Raw genomic sequence first — 22,540 nt, 5'->3', positions numbered from 1 at the left:
GTGTGTGTGTGTGTGTGTGTGTGTGTGTGTGTGTGTGTAAGTGTGTGTGTGTGTGTGTGTGTGAGCAAAAATGTGTATCCAAATCACGAATGTGTGTGCAATAAATGGAAATAGGGGGGCAACGTACTGTAAGTTGCAGAGACTGTCTGGGGGGGGAAGGTTTGTTGGGGTTTGTGGGGGAGAAAAGGGATGGGTGAAGCACTCTCTCTCTCTCTCTCTCTCTCTCTCTCTCTCTCTCTCTCTCTCTCTCTCTAGCCTAAGAGGGCCAAACTTGCTCTCAGCTCCTCGACGGGAGATGCTGAAATATTAATCGCCACGCTCCAGCCGCAGACTAGTGAACACAATCGCTTCAAACTCCCACCCTAATGAGTGTGTTCATGAATGGCTAATGTGCACAGATGGGGGGCTGATGACTGGATAGATCGCAACGGGGAGGTGAGGGAGAGGAGGAACGGAGGGAATGGAGGGGGGGTTCGGCGGGGCGTGGTGGCGGTGGTGAGGGGGGTGCAGAGGCGTGCCCTGACCTTTTAAGAGCCTCCTGAAAACTTAATTAAGACTAGCCCGGCGCTACTCTTCCTTTCTTTTACGCCCTCTCCCACGCACACACACTGGCTCATGCTTGCATGCCTGCACACACACACACACACACACACACACACACACACACACACACACACACACACAAATCTCTATGATCCCTCATTCTCATCCTCTCTCCTCCTAGTGCATGCCGATTGTTTACCCCCTTCGCCCTTTGCACACACCCCGCTGAGCTGATGCACACTAGATTTCTGGGTATAAGACTTCAAAATGACTCACGCTGGCTTTTTATGAATATGTCAATGCCTTGGTCATGTTAACGCACACACACACACAGATCCTGGGATAAACAAAAGACACGAGTCTACATTAAAACTGCAGAGGCAGGTATGTCGCTCCTCGCCCCCTACGTGGATACATCTCAGAAAAGAGGATGGAACAAATCCACAGGGCTCGGAAGAGCAAGGTGAAGAGCTCTTCTACCTGAAATGCCTTTTACCTCCACAGAGAAGTTAAGAGTTACATGTCGCTGATGGGTTGAAATGAATTTTAACCAGCTTGCATCACAGGGCGTGTAAAGGCCAAAGTGCCCTCTCAACTGGAGCTTGTTCTCTGGGAATGTTAATGCTTCACATGCATCTTTTATAGTTGAATCTGACCTGCTCGTTCACCCCTGGGATACATTTTGCCTCAGCGTCCTCATCACTCTCCTCATCGTCATTTCAAGTCCTGACGTCAAGACACAATTTGATAACATGTGGAGAGCAACAGAAATGCGGGTTAGCGTGTCTTCCCAGGACTCTCCATTACCATAGAGGCCACCTACGGATTAGAGAGCATCCAACGCACAGACGCATATACAGACACATACACACACACACACACACACACACACACACACACACCGACATGCATACACTCACAGCATCTAATTAGAGTGAGATGCTGTGACCTAAATCCTAACCTCTCCTCAGCAGTCAGGATCGGAGACTCGGCTCAGATCGGTTGGATTAAGGCGGGAAAACGGACGGTGCCTCACAGACAGTATGGTAATGGACAGAGAGGTAGTGGAGGGAGTACGGCAAATTAGGAGACAACTATGACACCATCTCCGATGTGCATCATGTAATATAATGCAGAACATTATGAAACTGCAGGTTTTACTTGTTGGCGATCAAAAACATACTTTATAGATGTTGGGGTTAATCTGTTAATCAGAAAGGTGTGCTTCTGGCCACTACTGTAGTCAGGCATCACAGCAGTATTTCAGTTTTAAAAGTTAACCATGTCAATCTTTTGATTGTAGTAGTAGAGTCCTAATAAATAACAATTTCTTACCTACAAATGCCACTTCAATAGGATGCTCTCATGCATTAAGGCCTCAGTCACAGACTGTGACTTAAAAACTTGCAGCACCACAAGCTGCTTTCCCTCCCCTTCTCCCCCGTTTCCTGCCCTGACTGCCAACACACTCTAGGCATGATGGAGGGAAACCAGTGGAGGTTCTGAGAGGGGAATTAACCTTTTAAAAAGGGACTGCATTGGCAATGCTCACTGCGCTTTAAGAGGTTGAGTTCAAGATTTCACTCTGGTGTCAACAGGATACTTCAGTGCATTTATCACCCTTTGTCTAATTCTATCATATAAATTGCAAAATTATGTAGATTACATTTGCAGTATATGTCGAGTGACTAATCTGCAACTTTGAGGCCGTATCCTCAGAAACAACATGAAATATATCTATGCAGCCGAGTATTTCTATGCAAACCATTGTGCATCTATAATAACTTCAAAATCGATTACCTTTTGTGTATTGTCTTCTCATTTCTTTTTACAATGTTCGCTTTTACAAATTCATTTGTCATCAAGCCCACAGGCCAAAAGACAGACTGGTGGCATCATTATTGAACTCGCTGTACCCTGTGATTACCTCGATGGCCCACCTCTATCAATCACATACAAATTCCTGGAGACAGATGCAGCTGGATGGAAGCATATTTACAATAAGTGTGTGACCGTGAGCAGGGTGATGGTCATATACCAACACACACACACACACACACATACATCTGTCAGCAGCTTTGCAAGAGCTGATACATGTATGTGAGAAAGTGCTACACCTTTGTATGTCATGGGGGTCTATGTGTGTGTGTGTGTGTGTGTGTGTGTGTGTGTGTGTGTCACAGCACTCCTGGAAGGGGGGGTGCAGCGTTTCCGCCTGAGTGCGACTGTCAGCGGGCATCACTCTCGCCTGGCAGTGTGGCAGGACGCGAGGATCATTAGTGGACGCGGAGGGAGCGAGAGAGGGAGCAGAATGGAGGAGAGCAAAGGAGAAAAGGGGAGAGAGGGGCAGTGACTGTGTGAGTCGGGCATCACGTCTTAATATCCGTCTTGAGAGCATTACACACACAGCAGTGCACTTTCCTCTCAGTCACGCAATCGCCCCACCGCAAAGACCCCATCGTGGCCCCCTCCTCTGTCATTTTCTCCCCTCTGTCACCCTCCCTCCCTCCTTCCATCCATCCATCTTACCCCCTTTCACCCTACATCTCTGATTGACCCTCTCTGTCCCTCCCCATATCTCTCAAGCCGGGCCCTCACTTAAGCACGGTGCGTTGCAGCTTTTCATTTCCCCAAGCTCCAGATTTATCCATCGTACTCCTCTTCTCCGCTCACATCCTTCCATTTCAGCCCATTGCTCCCATTTTCGCCCACTCCGCATCGCGCAGACGCTCCTCTCCTTGCAGTAAGCATCATTGCAAGTTGACCTACTCTTAACCGCATCAAGGTGAAACAACTGTCCTACACAAATGAGACACGGAGCTCTTTTCACATCTTTTGCCTTCCTTCCACACTCCGTCTCGTGCCAGCCCTTCAACTTATTCATATGTACATTTACCCATCACTTTATCTAAAACTTTGTGTCAGTACGCTTCATGTCCACAGTCATTTGTGCACCACTCGGCCTTCAGCCTCCCTCTATTGTTCCCTTTCCCAACTCCTTCTCTTTAATCAGAGTGATTGATCCCTCTGAGATCCTTCTATCCCTCAAGGGCTGTGACCTGCGCTGCTTAATACCCGAATCAACATGCCTGACATTTCACAAATGGAACAGCTTTGACAAAGCTAGCTTTGTTAGCACAAGTGCTAATTCTCCCCTAATTTGCTTACTCAGTAGGGTTCCAGGTTCAAGGATCCATCTGTTGGCTGTACTGTCGTAGCATTTATCACACACCGATTAGGTCCACTGCGTAATATATTTGTTCCAGTGAAACATTTGCAAGCTTGGTTTTGGCACCTGCTGCGAGTGTAGTTTAGTATTATAGCCCTGCTGATGACAACAGTACAGTCTGGCCAGATGCCAGCTCTGCTAAAAGATTTTTGGATGGCGTGGAGTCAGAAATGAAACTAGCATGTGTGCACACGTGACCCACCTTGTGCAACAGATACAAGGAGGAAACAACTGAAGCCTCCGTCTTTTGGAGACTTTTCTTAAAAGTGGCACATGGGCCCAAGATGACCCTTGGTCTTCGGCTGCTTGTATTAGGCTTTTGTTCCTATATCGTCTTAATTGTATGCACTAAACAATTCATATTTGAATTACAATAAGCAATAGATTAAGCAATTATGAAAATAATCCTTTGTTGCAGCCTTATTAAAGTCTGACTCATGCTTTTAGCTCTAAAAGCGGATTTGGCAATTTCGACCAAATTACTGATCTTCACAGTCAAACAAGATGTAAAGCTCCCAACCACGGCAATCCCTGTCAATAAACACACATCTGACCACTAGTTTCCACTCTCTCATCATATCCAGGTAACACCCTCTGCCACTAGCTCGATGATCATGATCATGATCACACACACACACACACACACACACACACACACACACACACACACACACACACACACACACACACACACACACACACACAAGAAGAACATCAACGTTTAGCCCTGTATCTCTTTTTCTCTTCCACATCCGCACACAAATTCCCTTACATGAATTACAACCTTTTCCTAATCACCATTCCAGATATCACAGCCCTGGAAATGCACAAAAACAGCGCCACAAACACACACGGCCTTGAACCCAGCGGCATCCCCTCAGCCGCCCCTCTTGCGTCTCCTTGGCACTCATCTAGATCTCTCCCCGGCCGGTCTTCAGGCATGGATCACTTGTAAGGATTTGAGAAAAGACTTCACTAAGCTGATTGCTAAAGAGGAGGGGGCAAATTACCCTTGCACAACTGCGTAAAAACCTTCTTGGGTCATGATTTGCTTATGTAATAGATTGTGTGTATGTGTCTGTGTATATGTATGTGTGTGGGTGTTCCCGAAATACCACTCCTCCCTACCCCCCTGCAGCCCCTACCCCATGCCATTTACCCATTTTGCACTAATTGAGGGATCTTTTTTCGGAAGCTGTTATTGCACTCATTTAATTATTTATTTTGACGGGAAGCAATCTGGTGGCTAGTGAAGGGATCGTATGTGTGTGTGTGTGTGTGTGTGTGTGTGTTTGAGAAAGCGAGTGGGAGAGCCATATAGCAGGACTAGGTCAGTGTAGCTTTTTGGGTAAATGTGTTTAAGGGCAGAGTTACTGTACGTCTGTGGGGCTTTGCATGTATGAACAGTATATAAGAAATGTACTATGTTTGTGTGGCTATGTGTGCATGTGCTTGTGTGTTGCATCTCAGAGTGCATGGCTTTCTGAGTGCAATGGGAGTGCACTAATGGACGCACACTTGAGCTGAAAAGTGCCGAGTGGAGCTGAAGTGCAGCCAAGTCTGGCTTCCAGTCCTGCTTGGATGCCCTATAATCTACTCTCTATTCTATGTCTCGTTTCTTTCCTTCTGCATTTTCCTCACTTGCCTCTCTCCTTGTCTTTCCATCTTTGTCTCTCTATCAATTTAATATTTTCATCCCCTCTTCATTGACTGCGCCGGCCGCCCCCGTCTCCCTATTAAATCTCTTTATCCAGGTTCACAGAATGAAGAGACGTGGATCAGCATCGTTGCTGGCTGGCCGCAGACTTTCCTCTTTTTTTCCCCTGGTTCCCTCCTCCCTGCTGTGCAGTGAAGAGAATGAAATAAGGGAAGACGACATGCAACCACCAGTAGTCTTGACCTTTATCAAGCTCTAACGCCTGAGGCCGGGTGAATGAGACATTAAGAAAATGACTGAGCATTATTAACCCCTACTTACTTACGCACACACACACGGTACACTGTCGGCTCTGAACAATGGCTCTGATGCCTGTTTCCTTGGCCGTCACTTTTCTGACACTTGAGGATTTGCTAACGACAAACGATCAAACTGGGAACAACACTTATGCATTCTGCGTCACGTCACTTTAGAAAGAAAAGAATGGCACGACCGGTCCGGCCTGCCTGCTCCGATTGTTTAACTGTGATTGATCCCTTGTCGAGCTTCAGCTTCCCAGCACTCCTGTGAATGCCAAGTCCTGTTGAGAATTGATGCTTCATTATAAACCAACCGCACAAGTTCTTCAAATGATGCATCAGCCGCTGAGAGAAAGCTGGACCTGTGAGGGCCAGATGTTAACCCTGACGGCTGCAGTTCCAGCCAAGCTGTACTTCTAATGATAGATCATTTCCCTGCTCTCTCTTCTTCTTCTTCTTCTTCTTCTGTCTGTCTCTTTTGTGCCCGTGTGCACGTTTGCGCGACTGGCACATGTGCGTGTGTGGCCATCATTCTACTCCAGTCAATCAATGAGCAGAGACAATTCCCCGAGTGACATTTACGGAGAAGAAAGAGAGCCATTTATCACTTTAGTTTTGGGATAATAAAGGAATGACTGAATGAGCCAGTGTGTGTGTGTGTGTGTGTGTGTGTGTGTGTGTGTGTGTGTGTGTGTGTGTGTGTGTGTGTGAGGGAGAGAGCAGGCGAAAGGGAGAGAGAGCTAAAGATGAAAAGGGGATTTCAAAAGCACATGAAAGGAGCAGGAGAAATGAGCGAGGGAAGAGGGAAATGAGTGATAAAAAGGCTACTTTGTGGGGAGGACTGAGAGTGTGAAATAGAACAAGTGAGGAGAGAAGAGAAGGCCGTGAGTGACTGACAGTGAAAAAGAGAGCACGAGAAAGAAGGGTATGAAGAAGAAAAAAAAAAGCCTGGGGTGCGGAAAGAAAAAAGGCAGAGAGACAGAGGAGGGGATAGAAAAAGGCTCTCGGCACAGAGGGGAAAAACGAAGGAGAAAGAGGGGGAAGAGACGGAGATGAAAAAGAAAAGGTCCAAGAGAAAAGGGGGAGAGGAGACAGAGCGAGGCAGACGTGCTGGGTTCATTCAGGGCTATGAGCAGACTCGGAGTTCAGACCTCACACGGTCAGCATACTAAACACCGGACCCAGTGTCCTGACCCAGATTCAAGCCAGTGACATACAAATCCAATTGGGGAGGAAGAATTTCACCCCCCTGTCTGACCATACCTCCCCTCAAAAGCACAAAAACACTCCCCCCCCCACAACTCCAGCTGGTCTCACAGTCACCTCATAACCCAACAACCTCACCCCAATCCTGTAGGCTCCCTACACATATGCTGGCTCCCACGCAGATTTGCTCACACATGAGTTGTTTTACACAGACAAATGTACACGCCCAAGCAGAACCACACAAGTGATTTTTCTTTTTTTTCCAAGGTCAGTTTCCTCTTTTCAGTTCAGGTGAGCAAACATTACAGCTCAGCAGGGCGCTGCGCGAGTTCCTGACCAGCCGCTACCGGAGGTGACCTCCGAAGCTCCATCTATCAGATGCGGGCACATGGGCCCCATCGCAGCATATCCACCAGCATTAGAATAACAAGCATCTTTCTTGAACATAACTCTTGCTACTCCTCCTCTCCACTGCCCTCCTTTTTTTTTTTCTATCTACCTGCTCCGATCGCTCAACGTTAACTACATTTCCCTTTGTGAGCCGACTCCCTCCATCACTTGCCGGGACCGCCGAGCTCAGGTAAACTGATGGACGGCCCTCATACGCTCCCCTTTCCCCTTCCCACAATCCTTTGGCTCACGACAGGGGCTTGATGGACAGGCAGAGAGGAGCGAGAGACCCGGCACGTGGCTGTCAGAGAGGCTCCGGAGATGGAACGTTGTGAAAGACACCGTTTAGCTCGATATATATCATCTCTTTCTCAGGGACGGGCATTGGCAACGTGCGTGTGCGTAAACACACACATTTACACACGTGCACACGGCCATCAATCCCCTTGCATACAGGAAGAGATATCAGACGAAGAGAAAAATTGAATTAGGAAATATGGGCACCATGATTTGTGAGACGTGAGTTTTGAGGCCGGGAGAGAAATACAGCTTGGAGCGCACTCCATCTTACAGCGAGAGCAAAGAGGAAGAGGCATCTGTGTTGTTTATCTAAAGCCCCATCTAGTTACAATGGCTTGATTTGAAATATTCATATACATGTATGACAAGATCAGGCCCATTATGTTGCTCTCTCGGCAGGGATTCAGTGAATGGACTGAATGGAAACCCATCAGTCAGTGTAAATTATGAAGAAAAGATGCATTACATAAGCCTATAAATGGTCATGAAGAGGAGTGTTGTTGCAGCCGGATATCAATCATGGCAACACACGTTCTATAGTGTCATCAGTATGATAATATGCTATAGGCTATTTCAAGGATAAACTCGCCATTATAATATATCACAAACCATATAACCACAGCAAAACATATTAGGCTTTGTGTAGTGTGCATCATAATATGACATTATGTTTCAGATTGATACACAACTGGTACTTCAGTCATAATGAACCATAAATCAGAAAAACTACAAGGGCTGCAGCTAATGATTATTTTTTTATCAATAAAGTTTTTGTTTTTTTATATACAATTAATCGTCCACAAAATGTAAAAAAAAAACTGTGAAGGAGCAGCATTCATATTGATATTATAATGATATTAGAGCTTCACATCTGAACGCATTTATCTCTGAAAAATAACTGAAATGATTCATCGATTAACAAAAAAGATCGCGGTTCATGTTCTGCTGATCAATTTATAATTAATCCACTTAATGTTTCAGCTCTGCAGCTTACCACATCATCCTGCTCAGAGCGTCTCGGTTGGCCAACTAAACCAAACATTCCAGAGCGATGCCCAAATAGTGCCCGGTCTGCATCTCATCAGAAATATATGAGGCACATCTTCCAAGTATAAAGAAATAGCATGTTAGTACATTACGGCTATTACCGTGTTCGCTAACATGGAGTAGGCTAGCCTGGGGCCGTCTTGCTGTGATAGGGGTGAGTATTGGAGACGGAGCAGAACAGAGCGGAGCGGAGCAGGGCCTGTAGTTGTAGAGAAAAAAAAGACGGAGAGAGTCGACCCAGCGTGACTACCGCCTGCCTGAGTGGAGCAGCCTGCCTGCAATTAAGGTGGAATCAGGGAGAAATCTGCGCTGCCTTGATAATGAGCCTCGTCTGAATTATTAACGAGAGCTGTTCCCCCGGGACCCGGGCTCCCACTGAGCCCATCAACCCCCCCAAACACCCCCACACGCGCACGCACGCACGCACGCACGCACGCGCACACACACACACACACACACACACACACACACACACACACACACACACACACACACACACACACACACACACACACACACACACACACACACACACACACACACACACAGAGAGAGACAGACACACACACTCACCCTCTAATGCAGGGAAAAGGGAGGGAAATGCAGTCAGATACACTCACACACACACAGACGACAATCACACATTATGCACATTGACACAGATGAGCAACAAGCATGCTGCTCCACACAGAGACCAAAATTTCAAGCACCACGAGGGCTAACACGTTTCATTGACACGCTGAAGTGAATATCCAAAGCCATTTACAACATTCGCGATACAAAACCACAGTTCTCTGGGACAAAATAACTTCACGCGCTGCCATCGAATTTAAACTGACACATTCATCTCTGAATTAGAATAAGCAACATCAACATAACGCTTTACTGAATAATAAAAAAAAGCCAAATATCTAACATAATAGACAAATCTTTTTTGATGAGGTAATCCCTGTTTATTGCTTTACTGATCGAGCATGTGTAATGACAATGGGCATTTTCTTAACCGCATTACATTGAGAAACTGAGGTATTTAAGTAAGCCGATCATTAGACGAGTCAAGTATTTATGGTCATGAATGAAAAATGCTTCAATCTGAGAAGTGTATTCTGGGAATAATATTACTATTAACTCAGCTGACAAAGATCTGTGAGCTCTCAACTAGCAGAATATAAGCAATACTTAGACTTTTATTAGTTGGACTACAAGTCACAGAAGGTTCTGGTGGCAATAGGATCTGGCTGGAGGGTAACTGAGCAGGAACACAGCCACCATTTTATTGAAATGTGGGAATTGTGGCTGCATGCCGAAAGTCCACTGTGAGTCCAGACGTATATAGACCCCTCAATCGAAGAAGACCTCTTTCTTGTTCCCTCCCAAATTTCATAACCCTTTCCCTGGATATAAAAAGAGATGTGTTCTAATCACCCAGCGCTAGTGGAGCACTCAAGGCTGCCCCCCCTCCTCCTCCCCATCAAATCTCCATGACATCAAACCTACACAGCCTCAGACAGAAACACACACCACATTCTGTCCCTGCAGCTGTGAACAGTTTTGCCAAAAAATCTGGTGGTGCTCACCAAACAGAGCCACGCCTTCCATATGAGCCAATCGACGCAAGTCTGACTGGTTTCACAACAAATCAGACGGCAAAACAGCACCACAGAAAGTCGCTTCCGCTCTCGGTCAGCCCCCTCCTCTCCCAAAAAATGGTTCACCCCGCCCAAGAACAGAGTGTTCCTCCATGGGTGGTTCGAGGAGGCACAAGTGTGTTGTGTGCCTCGTGCAAATTTGTGTGTTTGTGTGTGCATGAGCCAGAGGGAATAGTGGAAACCGTCACCCTAAATAGTGCAATGGGAAAAGAATGACAATTTCCCTTTGTTTCACTGTACTTCTTCAGTTTAGGCAAACTAAATTAACTGAAAGGAGTATTTAATATTCGGAGAAATGTCACCAAACGGCTGTAAAAATAACTAAATAAATTGCGGCGCCATGGGTAATAGGCCAGAAATGCTTCAACAGCTGAAGTGCAGCTCAGCTGAGAAGAACATCCAAATTAGTTCATCCCTGTCCAATTGCGAACTTGACGGTCTCATCCCCTTGTATTCTGCTCCAAAAGACCCCAGTAGCTGAGAGGAGTCGAGCTGGGGAAAATCCAGTATTGTTATCCTATTATCTCCGAGATAATGTGAGATATGAGATTTCTCTTAGACGAGAGGAGGCACACTGCTTAAGGCAGTCTGGATCACTGGTAGGAGACCGACGCCATAGCTCTCTTGAGAAAGACTCCTCACCTCAATTGGCCCTTGTACCAAAAACCACTAAGAGAGGAAAAAAAATGTATAGCATGTCTAATAGATGGATGAAGCGAAAGAGAAAGGCGGGGAGTTGAAAGAGGAGATAACATGTCTGCTAGATGGAGTGATGGGAGAGAGTGAAGTAATATCTAAAGGTAAAATTATATTGTTTTTCATATTACCGTCTCCTGATTGCTGTCTCCCATATTTGAATGCGTGCCCATGCTTTGGTAATTTGCATGTACATTAATCATTTTCAGTGAGAAATGAACTGCCACACGGCTGCCTGACAGCTGCAGGAGGAAGGAAAAAAAAGGCAGTGAGAACGGGCTTCTTGGCGTCAAGATACCCGACTCAACCCCGAATATACTGCACGAACCCAACCCGGCTCCGGCTGCATGGAGCCAAGGGGAGATGTAAGGTGCTCATAATCCTGCACCATAAATCTGTCCAGCATGCATCATATGCTCTCATTTTTTTCTGAGTGTGTAAATGTGTGTGCGTGCATGTGGATCTATCGCACTCTCAAATTACTCTGCTCCCCTGAGCCAAGACGGAGGATAAAATATGAATCAGCTAAAGTCTAGGATAGTTTCCAGTCTCTCCAGACTCCCCAACCGTCAACAGGCGACACAAGCATGCATTCCCACACACACACACACACACAACACACACACACACACACACACAACACACACACACACAACAAACATATGCAAGCTAATGCACATACACAGAAAGTTTAAAGTCTCTCCACTTCATGCTAAGCTTCTGTCAAACACACTCTCTGCTGCACATTTGACATTCATATCCCTCATATTTGACAAGTGCTTCTCTACTGCAGCTGCTGGAGCCCGTGCATAGTGACAGGATTACGAGAGCCTGTCTGTCTCTTTACCTATAAATCAATTAGATAAAGTGATATGATCCAGCACTGTTATAAATACTAATGCCTGTGGAGACAGGGGTTGTGGGCCTTTACAGAAGATAAGACGATACATATAGCGAGAGAGGAGAGAGACATCTTTCTTTCTCTCCTCTTCATTTCCTCGCATGCAATTTGTCTTTCCTCTTCTCTGCCCTACAGTCGCTGTCATATTTTATATTTATTTTTTTGGAACGCCATCTTTCTGGTCCGTCTAATTTCTGTCATTAAAGGGAGCCCCGTGACCTTTTGCCCTGCACAGGCCGCTACCTAAAGACATTTTATAAATAATGGTCTAGCCTCTCTGGATTAAAGTGTCTGAGTGACTGCCTGGCACCCTAGCTGACCGGCTGCGCAATCCCCTGGCAAATGTCTGCCCAAGCGCCGCAAAAAGCCCTGTAAACACATGCAGGGGAAACTATGTGGTGTACAGTAAAGCAGGCAGAAACGGACACAAATCCATGTAGATGCACTGTAGCTGCAATTGCATACACCCAAAACATAATGTGATGATACTTTAGAGGCATGCATCACACATTTATGTTTGAATATACTTTAAAGATCAAAAGCATTGGTGTATTATGGATTTTTGTATCCCATAACCTTCCACACTGACATATACAATAAAGCAAATCCCAGACTCCACCCTCAGCATAACAATGGCAGTATCTAACCCCTTTGGAGTTAATGAACTTCTGGGCGCCTGCAGGGCAATCCCCACACCAAGTTGCCTGTAAACCCCACCATTAGAGGCATTATGAAGTCAAGTGCAAGACTACGCAGCATCCTCTGCAGTGACATGCTGTCAGACCAATCAGCGGGCCCAAACACACACGCCTATAGAAGTAGACAGCCCCTCCCCCCTTCACTAGCCCCCACAAAGACACACACACACAACACTACCAACCCTGACGCTTTGTTCAAACTGACATGTGCTTCTCCCACGCACAAATGCAGTATGCATATGCAGCCGTGGACATAATATATATATATATATAGAGAGAGAGATATAATTAGACATAAAGACATAAAACAACCATAAATACAGGGCTTCAGAAATGATCGCTAACTTTACGGCATCCTGCACATTTCTACATTGGATCAGCTTGGTTAGTAACAGAACACTGGAAAATAAAGGCCGCCATTATTTGACACTGCAGTAGTGGCGGCGGAAAATGTAATCAGGTTCACAAGTGCACAATTCTGCGTAACGTCCCCTCAGTAAGGAGGCGATTAGGAAAGCCATGACCTCAGAATACTGCAGCTTTCCAAGAAGTCAGAAGCCATTAGGTATTTATAGGAGCTTAATGGCACTGTCCAGGTGTACTGGCTGTCTAGCATCCATCATCAAGCCATCAACTACACCCCCCCCCCCCCCCCCCCACACACACACACACACACACACACACACACACACACACACACACACACACACACACACACACACACACACACACACACACACACACACACACCCCTGCTAGCCTCCTACACAAACTGACAAGCTATATCACTTCATTTCATTTCATTTCATCAGCAGCTTATCAACAATTATTTTGTTTAACCCCCCCCGCCCCCCCAAAAAAAAGACTGTTTTGCATCAAATGTTTTCGTGCGTGATACTGTTGAATGAGATTAAAATGTTGTGGATGATACAAGTAATGTTTTCCAACGTACAAATGCGGCTGTCAAGTATAATTGCCGGATATGATTGTAAAATGACATGTATGAGAGTGCACCTGTGTTGAGGGAGGAGGCAGTGTGATTTGGATTCATGGACTGAATCTGAACATGTGACCTAATATTAACCGTGTCAAACTTTACATATAATGCTACCGTCACTCTCTCATAAAACATGCTGTTTTATGTGTCCACGCCAAAGCTTTTCTTATTCTATAACAACCTTAATGAAATAATTTGCATGTACATTTCTATCACACTCCCAACAACAACAAAAAAAAAATCTACAGGGCCTCATTATGTATTCATAATCCTGCCAATTAAAACAAAATGGGATTCTCATTTGATGAGCCAGGTTCACTTAAAAGTTGAACACATGTATTGCAAGAGCCAGGGTAGGCAGTTGCGTCAGAAATGAGGGTTTTACTGTACATGCACACATGCTGCTGAGTGAATATTTCCATATGCTGTAGGTTTGGTTCCTGTAAGTGAGCTACACATGTGACTCCTAAGTGTATGTTTACAATACCGTTCTGTCTCTGACCAAAACCAGGTCAGCCCTGTTACTGACATTATGGCTGCGTGCTTTAAACGACTTACCTAATGCCCGGTCATTACCTGGAATGGGCCCCATGTCTCGCCTGTGGCCTGAAATAGCCCCGGACCTCAGACTGCCACTGTAAACCCCCCCCCCCCCCCTCCTAATTTGCAGTTTCATAAATAGCAGACTAGGACTTTAGCGCTAAAGATAAAGAGGCCCCGTGGTTGCAGACTCTTGGTGCTAATGAAGCAAAGTTTACCTGGAGACACCCCTTATCAGAGTTCACTTTAAATGGGACAGGCTTACGGTGTCAGTCTGGTGCTCGTGATTAAGGCTCAACTCTGAGCGGTAACAGAGTTTGTGTTGCGCAACAGCAATACAACAAGTTTTGACAACAGACTGGAAGGCAAAACTATGAATGCATGTTGTTGGACACATGCCATTATTTAGATTTTTGATTGTACTTAATGATATGAATGACACGCCTTGATAGTTCTCGGAGGGTAGAAATCAGGTGAAGCTGCCAACTCAATAATTCTTCCTGTAAGTATTTAATGAGATATCTTAGCAATCAGCATTAACAGCCTATTCAATAATGGGTTTATGCTGGAAAACAGGTTTGGCTATAGCAAATGTGAAGTCCTGTTTAGTGGTTTTGATTCAGTAAAAGAAAAAACAAAACTGCACGATTCTCTTGCATTCACAAAGAGCTACCAGACTGTACAGCCTCTAACTTCTCACATATAAGTCTTTTTTGAGGCAACTTAAGGTCTCAGCTCAGCACAGGTGCACCATGAGGACAAGCACTGCTGCCCTGCTGATCTCCCTGTCCTCAGATGGCCATAATGAATAGCAGAGAGAAGAGGCTGATAACATGGGCAAATGTCCAGGAGGTTTCTCCAGGCTCTCAGCCAGACAGGCAGCGGTGGTGGACTGTGGTCAGTAGCGAACACCCTTCTGAATATTTACATCGTGGACAGCTGACCTGTGATCTCCAACTACAAGTGTCCCTCTGCTGATGTGTTTTTAAACTGATTTAAAGTGTGTGTGTGTGTGTGTGTGTGTGCCGCTATTTGCATGGAAAGGCGTTGAATAGTTGATTCTATTTAACCGACTCATTTGCTCGCAGCAGATATGGAAATCAATCATTAACCATTGTGGTGCTGCTCCTGGTGAAAGGATTTCATGCTCCACTACGGACCCTGTTGCCAATCATGAGCTGCTCTGGGATGAGCAAAGCCTTGTTACACACGCACGCACGCACGCACGCACGCACACACACACACACACACACACACACACACACACACACACACACACACACACACACACACACACACACACACACACACAACACTCCTGTCTATTACATTCTGCCATCAATGATCTATTAGAATGACTGACGGTTGTAATGAACTAAGACTAGATAACGCATGGCACCATTCATGCGTAACCGATACGGAATCCCATGATGACATGCGTATGGCACGAGGGGTGAAAAAAAACAGTATAACGGGTTCGCGAATAGGAATAATACTCGCTATTATCACTCTGTGATTAACATGTCAAACGCCCAACATGCGTTGTATCCCTTACCTTCCAGCCAGCTGAGCTGTTACTGTCGCCCTTATCCTTGAAATAGGGCACATAGCGGACCATCCAGTCGTATATCTGTGACAGCGTGAGTCTCTTTTCTGCGGTGCTCTCAATGGCGCGGGTAATGAGATCCGCGTAGGACTGGTTCCCCCACGCGTTCCGCCGCGAGGATTTGGCTTTGCGCAGCGGTCCGGTCACATCGAGCGCCGCGCCAGCCAGGCATGGGTGCGTCGCGCCCGTGGGTGCCGGGGCGCCGGCTGGATGCTTCAGCTCTCCCGGCGTTCCGCCCACGAGCCCCGCTATGCAAGCCGGGACGTCCTCCGGTTCCACCTTGATGTTGGCCAGTGGAAGACCCCCGCTGACCTCGTGTCCACCGGGGAAATCCTCCGGGCACGGCAGCGGCCAGGTGCACGAGCGAGGCCGGCTCTGCGGCTCGAAATCCGAATCAACCTGATGAGCGTCCAATTCGTCGTCCTCCATCATCAACATTTACCCTTCCGTCGAAAAGGGAATTAATCAAACGAAGAGCAAGGGAGGGAAATACCTCCACGATCCCAATATCCAACTGTTCTCAGTGTCACTTCACGTTGAAATTCGCCTCGTAATATTGCTGTTAAGCTTCCAGTCTGAATCAATAAGAAGCAATTCAACGGAGTAAAAGGATCATGGTGAATAGGAGCAAAAATCACAGCCTCGCGTGTAGAGATAAGAGAAGTAATAAAAGTAACAATAATTTTTCGTCCATTTTACCTGGAGTAAAATAATCAAACGGCGATAAAAACGCTTCTCATTCAACAGTCCACATCACCTCAAGGCAGTCAATCTCAAGCGCGTGTCAGAGCCAGTCATCGGGGGCTCTTTTCAATCCAGTTGCAGCAACAGATGATAATTCAGATAAGGAGCATATTTGCAAAGCAGTCGTCGATAAATCCTCCAGAAGACAACAGGAAAGGAACGAGGAAAGAAGGGGGAGAAATCACCAGAGCTGCGTTGAGAGCATCCACTGAGGCGATAATGCGTGATTACCGTGAATTATTAAATCTTCCAGTCTGCACGGATTAAGCTGGCAGCGGCACATTCAAGTCCATTCAGCCTGAACAGCACCCAACTGTCTGCAATTATAATGAAGAGGCGTGCGCATGTGACGAATCGATAAATTCCCAGTCTGAAAAATATAAAGAAAGAAAGAAAGAAAAAAAAAAAGAATATAGTCCAGCGATCAAATTTCGTATCCACTTGTCAGGTTGATAAAATAGTCTTTTATCACACCTTCCTTTTGCTCCCCTCTATCCCCCCTTGCCTCTTCTCACTCTCTCAGATCCCACACATGTTCTCATTTGCTTACAACTCGTTCCGTCGATGTGAACCGAGGATGACGCGCCGGCGCTGTAGTGGAGATGCTGCCAATTGGAGTGCGCTCACGAAATCAATACTCTCCGAACATGATTACAGCGAAACCCCGAACTCCCTCTCTTTCTCCCTCTCTCCCTCTCGCTCTCTGTCTCCACCTATCTCACCACCATCTCTGATATGAACGGCGGGAGCAAACCCCAAATTCTTAATGGAAACTCTGCATAACGATCTCCCTGGCAGAACGTCACAGGGCGCTTTGTGTGCCAGCCTCCCCGTCCAGCGGGGATAAAACAAGACAATGTGAAAATTACACAGGGGGAATTTCCGGCATAATCTCGACAAGGTTTTTTTTTTTTTTTTTTGTGTCTTTTAAAAATACAGTGCCCGGTCTGTCTTTGTGCGTAGCAAATTGTCCAGAGCAACGTGTGCAGCGTCCAATTGCCCTTCAGGGAGAACTCGCGGTGCGCAGGAGGTTTCACCTCTGATGATTATTTGCGGGCTATACCTCAGCCAGTGTAATTTTCTATGCCGATTAGACCGATTTAGTCCAGATTAGGAGAGATTAGGAAACCCTAGATTTTAATCCGGGAGGAGTGAGGTGAAATGTTTTTTCTTTTTCTTTCAGAGGCCAGATTGAAAGATCATCTCTGCTCTGCACTCCATCCAAAGTGAGGAGGCATACAACACTTTCACATTGTCATCGACACCCAGACTCGACGCCAAAGACGCTGCTGTGGCAGACACAGACCCGGTCAGACCCGAGTGCGTATTTCTGCTACACTGACCGGGGGGTGGGAGATTCCGCCCCTCCATCCCACCACCCGCCCCCCCAAATCTGACAGCAGGGCGGGCACACAGTCACAGGTGCACGGATCCCATTGGCTGTTTATTTCCCTAATAAATTCCATTAAAAATGACTCTTTTTTTGTAAAAAAAAAAAAGGTGGGATGGTAGCCTCCCACTGCACTTCACCTTTCACCTTCATCCAAACGATCTGCTGAGCTCACAAGCTGTTCTACAGCAACAGTCTGCTTCGCAGTTTTATGCACATTCACACCTGTTATGTTGATGGTTGATGTATATTATTTATTGATGGACTTTTACAACCAGTCCTACTTCTACACACTCACACACGCTGCACAGGCAGCTACAATTTCTGATAATATTTGGAAGTTAGGCAGCCGTTCAATGCAAGCCTTTTTGAACCGCCCATGGGGGAGATTCTACTCAACATATTCTACTCATAGTTGGAACAAAACACCCTCATATTTCAGGGTGAGACATGCGCAGCTCACAGGCACCAGTACAATAAGCACCTGTGCAGCAAAGGGTGGTTGTGAGTTTCCTGAGGACCCCGCCCTCTTCGTGCAAAGCATGGACGGATGGAAGCTATACTTAAGACGTTTCACAACATGGCCACACTGTGTGCATTCAGACATGACTGATGTTGAGAAATGTGCGTCAAGAATAGCACACTTTTAAATGCGGAAGGATGTGTCATAGAAATGACTTAATGCGAAACATCATTGGGATCAGACGGCTAAGAAGTCATGTTGCTTATAGTTTGTGTAAGAAGTCTGCGAGCCCTACTGCACCTATAAATGTGATTATTGGGAATTGATCTATTATAGATTCATTATCATTTGGCCTCTTAAATATGTGCCAACAGCAAAAGTCAAAACCAATGCTGGAGAATGATCCTCTAGTCTGTAATACAAGGCTCACAAGGAGTTGACTGAGACAAACAAAGAAGAGGGAGGCCCAGGCAGCACGACTTTAAAAACTACATATGTGCTCGGTCGCCTCAAGGCCGACTGCTACGCTGCCCCCCATACCAGAAATTCCAGAGGCTGCGTGGCTTCAGGCTCTGAGTAGCTGATCCTGGAACAGCATGTTCTGCACAGCAGTAATCACCTCAGTCAGCCACAAGCAGAGTTTTGGGCCTGTCAATCCCCCCCCAAGTTCTCTGGAATTTCATTCACATTGGGGAAAGGGACAATCCTCATTTCCTCGGCACTGCCAGCAGACGGCCATCACGACCTCACCATGTCGTGCAATGTGTCCCCGTCAAACCATTCTGCCCGGCGGGATTGGGATGAGAGGATGCTGGAGAAGCCTCAACAACACCCTTGGGAGATCGATGCCTGTTTGGGAAAACACTTCCCCTGGTTCTCCTCCCCTCTCAGCCATCCACCCACACACTCTCTAACAAGCATATGTGTCTTCAATGACACATGAAGGAGAGGGCTCAAATCCAAGTGCCGGGAACGTTCCCGAGTAGACGAAGCTGGATTTCACCCCTCCGTGGCACCGGGCCCAAAGAAGGATGACTTAAAGACTTCTTGCCCCGGGCAAGAGCCAGCTTTTTTTTGTGGCATCTTGGTGTGTGCACTGCCAACTATGAACATGATGTTCAGAGGCAGCAGAGACAATTGATGCCAAGAGTTTTAATTAAAGCTATGTTGTGGAATGGAAAGTAAAGGCACGTTCAGGTGATGGCGTCTCTTCAGCTCAGACTCCAGACTCCCGCAGTGTGCGGACCCAGATCCAAAAATCACAATCCCACAATCAAAAGTATAATCAATTTGATGATCAGTTGCGTTCTCTTACCCCTTAAGACTCAGTATTCATCCGGATTTTTGTATGCATGTATTGGAATCAGTGTCACTCCAGTCTGTTTCTTGAAACGTAGAATATCATATTGCCTCCGGCAACAAGTTCAAATCCCCCCACTTGTGCAAGTTTAGTTAGTTGGCTACATCCACAATAGCCAAACAGGCCCAATGCCAAGACACCGATTAGCCTAGCTATGCCCCTGTTCTCCAGGCAATGTGGAGTGGAGGTGCAGTGGGAGTCCAGCTCATCACCAAAGAGCACCGTGCTTAACACAAGTTTAAGTGGAAGAAAGCCAGCAGACTGTACTGTATCCATGCTGTACATATAAAGCCTTGGGCTGGGAGGAATCTGGCTCTTTAATACATAATTCACTCAGAGCTGAAACATCATGCTTTCGTCCTAAGGGCCAGTAGTCTGCTCGTGGTTGTTGGAACATAAAACTGTCTCCATCAGATAAATCCGGGCTCTCATTGACGGGCAACGTTTGCGTACCAAACTATGACGTTAGGTTCAATTTGAGCACAGAACAGCCTTCAAAACAGACAAATTAAAAGAATCCTATAGCAATATAATGCACTGTGTGTTAAGTGTTCATCGGGTGGTTTTCGAGGTGCATTTTCTGTATGTGGAAGCAATGTCATCTCACCTTTCCACCTCAGCGAGCTTGTCCTCATCAGCCTTGATATGCAGGTAGGTCAACATGTAGAGACAGCCATCTGCCCCCGAGCTCTCCCTTCAGACACGCTCGCTTTGCATTGCAACCCCTGCAAACGCATCTTCCTGTGTGGGGGGGTATTATTAGAAGCACTCCTGTCTTATTGCCCACATCATTATCATAACTGACAGGATGTGCATTAGTTACTTCAGTCACCGCAGCAGAATGGCCATAATGTTGACACACTAGTATACAAGCCATTTTGGAAAATTCGGCATGAAGAGGGAGGGATCCTGAGGCAGCGTTAGTGCTTTCATGTGTAATAGTCCCAGCTCAAGTTCCCATGAAAGAGGCACTAATGGGTTAACAGTAGAAATGAGAGGGGAAGAGAGGCAAAATCAATGCTTTTGTTGAGGGGGGAAGAAAGAACGGCTTTCACAGGTCTATGTATCATTAAGCAATTGAGAAAGGTAATTAGAGTGTTGGGGGGGGGGGGGGGGGGGTGCAGATCTCACAGCTAATTATTTCCATGGCAACCACAGCTCCTGTGGATGATCTGAGGTAGCGTTCAGCTGGCAACACGGCCAGTTACACAAAGAGCAAGAGAGACCCCTAGTGGTGTTGAACGTGGAACACAAATCATATTAAATTAGTAAAAAAACAGGTCTTTGTGCAACATACTCGAGGAAACAGCTACTACAACGTAGTGACATTTATAAACTGGGCTAAAACCTTGTGTTTTTAGTTGTTAAACCTGCCACAGAGAATTAAATCTAGGTATTTTTTAATAAAAGATCATAATCGAGAACTTAAACCAATTAAAGAAATAAAAAGGCGAGGAGCCACCCTGAGAACTATATTTGTACTCTTATTATGGCAAATATCACTTTCCTGGAAGTTGTTTTTTGCAATATTTACTTTTTTTTTTTTACTGCTTTACACTTTCACATTTCTTCTATTTATTCTTAAACATAAGTCTGTAAACATAAGTCAATTCCACTGCGCACTGGATGACAACAGTGTACAATTATTATTAAAAACGTAAATTAACTAGCAAAGAGTTTAACCAAAACTGTGCAGTATGAATCAATGAAAAAGTGGTAATGGTTGTCAAAATGTCTGTGACCACGCTCTGGCAGAAAATTATGGAATGCAATAATATTTTGTATGACTGTTGTCATTTCCAGCTCACATAACAAATGAACCAGAAGTGTAACCGTTAAGTCAAAATTGAATTGCATTTAATTTCAGTAACAAATGTAAACATTATTAAAACTAAATCTTGTTTGTCCATGGTGGCCGGAGATGACTTGACCCTCATTCAATGTCTCTGTTTGCTGGGGTCTATCTTCTCCAGGTGAACCAGGGGCTTCAGCTGCTCAGCAAAGCTGCGCATGTCCTCTGACATCGTGTCCTGGCCAGCGGGAGCCAACACACTCAGCTCCACCAGGTACGAAAGCGATAGGCGTTCCGTGTTCTCCGTGTTCCCCGGCACCAGGATGCGCGACAGCTTGCTAACCACAATTTTCATAGCACCTTTGCGGAATATGTGCCCGTTGGCCACAAACTCGTGGTCCATGCGGAAGCCCATCTCGTTGAGGAACTCCGGCAGGCTGTGAGAGGCGGCCACGTCAACACAGTTGCGCACCAGGGCGTGGCGGCTCTTGTCTCCCACTTCGGGTTGGCCGAGGTAGCGTAGGTGCCACGGGGACGTGGGGTGGGAGAGCGACCGCCGGGCACGCAGAATGAAAGGGTTCCCCTGCTGGCCTTTCAGAAGATAAACCAGTTCATGATCTGTAAACGTCTCTGGTTCCATGTTGTCACACAGACCTCGAAGGCGATGCAAGAGGCTTTCCAGTGCCTGGTCAAACACACTGCCTGCGTAGGTAAGGAGTAGAGAAACATAAATATATGAACAACATGTAAACAATGTGGTGTGTGGTCTGCACAATACGTTGCACTTACATTTTATAAATCTACACAAAACAAACCACTCCTCCAACATTACATCACCTGAGATTATTTAAGACACAGAGAGCTGAGACAGAAAGGAAATAGATCTTTGTCACAAACACGGCAGATGTTCTTCCACTTTCATTTAAGGTTCAAAAGCTGTTATCTTTGCTATGCTGGCAGTCTTGCAGTCTCATACAACACTGTAACATCAGTCCTGCAACAATTCACTGCTTCAGGCCATGTGGCTACCAAA

General features: G+C 46.0%; 2 protein-coding genes across 2 annotated transcripts in view; both read right to left on the bottom strand.

Moving 5' to 3' along the window:
- Positions 1-17,070, bottom strand: part of LOC137891494 (forkhead box protein O6-like) — a 30,291-nt gene extending 13,221 nt beyond the window's left edge. The window contains exon 1 of the mRNA XM_068736128.1: positions 15,708-17,070. Coding sequence (XP_068592229.1) covers positions 15,708-16,196 — 489 coding nt within the window. The 5' untranslated portion in view covers positions 16,197-17,070. The remainder of the gene's footprint in view (positions 1-15,707) is intronic.
- A 4,480-nt stretch (positions 17,071-21,550) lies between these two features.
- med18 (mediator of RNA polymerase II transcription, subunit 18 homolog (yeast)) overlaps positions 21,551-22,540 on the bottom strand; it is a 1,666-nt gene continuing 676 nt past the window's right edge. Inside the window, exon 3 of the mRNA XM_068735939.1 lies at positions 21,551-22,209. Coding sequence (XP_068592040.1) covers positions 21,653-22,209 — 557 coding nt within the window. The 3' untranslated portion in view covers positions 21,551-21,652. The remainder of the gene's footprint in view (positions 22,210-22,540) is intronic.

The sequence above is a fragment of the Cebidichthys violaceus genome, unplaced genomic scaffold, assembly GCF_023349555.1.
Source record: "Cebidichthys violaceus isolate CVI_PGR_0920_01 unplaced genomic scaffold, fCebVio1.0.p SCAF_7, whole genome shotgun sequence".
Lineage (NCBI taxonomy): Eukaryota > Metazoa > Chordata > Actinopteri > Perciformes > Stichaeidae > Cebidichthys > Cebidichthys violaceus.
The sequence above is the reverse complement of the archived record's forward strand: the minus strand, read 5'-3'. Positions and strand labels throughout refer to the sequence as shown.